The sequence below is a fragment of the Alligator sinensis genome, unplaced genomic scaffold, assembly GCF_000455745.1.
Source record: "Alligator sinensis unplaced genomic scaffold, ASM45574v1 scaffold481_1, whole genome shotgun sequence".
Taxonomy (NCBI): Eukaryota; Metazoa; Chordata; order Crocodylia; family Alligatoridae; genus Alligator; species Alligator sinensis.
In genome coordinates, this window is record NW_005842201.1 from 936,622 (window position 1) to 939,214 (window position 2,593).

Sequence of the window (2,593 nt, forward strand, 5' to 3'; positions counted from 1 at the left end):
GGCAGTGGAAGTGGATCTCTATATGCCTACTGGGTAAGGCAGCCTCTGAACAGCACTTTCAAGGATCTCACTTACTCAAGTACCTAAACATCAGCACTTCCCAAATATTGGCAACAAATTCCTATTATTTAATCTAAAAAAGGCCTATGAAAACAAATCCTAGTAGCTTCGACTGGCTCTTCTGAGTATGATTAATTTCATCCAATCAGGGCTTAAAAAAATGACACGATGAAACCCAGCTCATTTAGCTCACCAATTGAAAGTTGAATTGGAAAATTTGTGGGGAAATATTACATTGTGGATAAATAGCTCATCGAGGAACAGGGAGATCTTTGCGGAAGCAAAAGATATGCTACAAATACACTGCATTTTTACAGATACTCACTGTACTCTAAGGCTAGGGACAGAAGTTACAAATGACTAGACATTGGTTTAAACCTGTAACAGAACAGAAGTTCAGTGCACATCAACTGCTTTCAAAATGGCCAAAACTGGTTTAAGATAAACCCAGTCGGATGTAGAATCAGACTCAACTGATTTAGGTCAAATTGGTTTATGGAACTTCTATCCCAGACCCCTTCCTGGTTCAAATGAACCCACAGTCCCCCAGCATCCCAGTATATTTTGCAGCCCTGGGCTTGCGGTCTGCTCCAGTGGAGCAGGGGCTGCTTTGCACCCCTGCTCCTTAGCCTGCTTCTTGCCATAAGGATGGGAGGTTGCGGGGGGAGCAGGGGAACAGATCCCCAGACCTCCCTCGCTAGGGTTTACACAGAACGTGGGGCCTCCCCTGTGGTGGGGCCTGTGAAATTAAGCCCCATGGGGATAGTCCCTGTGGTGGGGGCTTTTTGACTCTCAGCAGCCCTTCCCATCCCAGATGCTGATTGCTTCAGTGGCTGCCACAGGAGAGAGGGAAAAGAAGTCCTCCCGGCTAGATGCCTGCCTGTGCAGCCCAGTATGTGGGCACCGGGGAGCCCCACCTTGGGAGTCTTCCCTGCACCCCAGCCCAGGATCCCCCAGCCCGGGGCAGCCCCAGGTCGCTGAGGGGAATTCTTCCCCTCCCAAACCCCAGAGCTGGTTGCCTCAGCTGCTGCAAGTCACAGGCAGCCTCAGGAAGAAGAGGGAAATTCTTCCACTCCCCTGCACTAATTTTGCCTCAGACTCACAGCAGCTGAAGCAAAACTGGCTGCAGAGGAGCAGGATAATTTGTCTCCATCCCTGGTGCTGCCTGGGACTCTCAGCAGCTGAGGCAAGCAGCTCTGGGGTTTGGGAGGGGAAGAATTCCCCTCAGCTCCCTGGGGCTGCCGCGGGCTGCGGGATCCTGGGCTGGGGTTGGAGGAAGCCCCCCAAGGTTGGGGCTCCTTGTTGCACCCATGCTGGGCTGCACAGGCAGGCACCTGGCTGGAGGATTGCTTCTCATTCCCTCCGATGGCAGCAGCTGAAGCAATCAGCAGCTGGGAAGGGGAGGGAGAAATTCCCCTCATGTGCCCAGGCCAGGGGAAACATCCTGGGGTTGGGGGGGGCTCCCCCAAGGTGGGCCAGCACCTGGACAGGGGGCTCTTTAATCTTCTGTGGAGGGACAGCAGGGCGCTGGGGACATTTGGCTGGGCTGGCAATGGCTAGCAGGCTGGAAGACATGCTCTAGCACCCCCCACCTACGAGCCTGAGTCGGCGCAGGCCTCCGCCTGCCATTCCTGGTTTATAACTGAACATCAGTTCAGCTGGTTTTCAGTTCAACCTATACAGCTTAGAGGAAGCTGCCTGGATCGAATCAATTCAGCCTCAGGCTTTTTGACTGTGTGTATTTAGCCTAAAAGGGAGGAATTTACAATGTGATCATAACAAGTGGCTGGTTCTTTTATTTTTGAGAGTTTGAAATAAAAATATATAATTGATTATTTTTTTTAAATCAGCTGGAGTGATATATTCGTGTTTCCAATTTCCAACTATGTTGTATTCTTATTTTGTATCTTAAGGGTGCGATATTTCCCCAAAATAAACATCACTCAAAATCCTGACCACACAGTGTCCTATATGCTGCCAAATACTGCTCGCTTTGAACCGACTATGTCAGCTGGGACAGAAAATGACACTGTTACATGCATTAATCTGGCTGTTGTCGTAAGTAGTTTCCCCACTTGGCTGCTGAAAGATTATGGGAAAAAGAAATAAACACAATCCATGTTAAAAACCTGCAGGATGGGCTCTGTCTGCCTGAATAGAGAGGACCTGATTCTCATTTATGTAGGAGTCCTTTGTAGAAGACCACTTGACCAATGTGATGTGATTTGGCAGTGGGTATATTTTATATTCACTTTAAGGCTCTTCAAGATTCCTGAATAACGTCCAGAAGCCTGAGTGCAAAACAGAATGAGGCTGAGGGGCAGATTACCATCAATAAAACACAGAGCTAGCAGTGAAACCTGCAGATGTATTGATATATGGCAAAAGGAGATCACCAATCATTTTTAATATGAAATTGAACAGCAACTCTTCAGGACCACAGTGTCTTCTCCACCCAAGGTGCAGCATTCACCATACAGTATAGTCTTTCCACACTGTTTGGCCAGTCTCTTTAGTTTGCTCTATAGGGAAA

At 48.6% G+C, this 2,593-nt stretch overlaps 1 protein-coding gene across 8 annotated transcripts in view; it reads left to right on the top strand.

The window, feature by feature from the left end:
* The window catches only part of CD36 (CD36 molecule), a 108,808-nt gene that overhangs the window by 80,400 nt on the left and 25,815 nt on the right, over window positions 1–2,593 (top strand). For all 8 annotated transcript variants that reach the window (XM_025207607.1, XM_025207608.1, XM_025207605.1 and 5 more), the window contains one exon: window positions 1,974–2,118. In XM_025207607.1, the coding sequence (XP_025063392.1) occupies window positions 1,974–2,118 (145 nt within the window). The remainder of the gene's footprint in view (window positions 1–1,973; window positions 2,119–2,593) is intronic.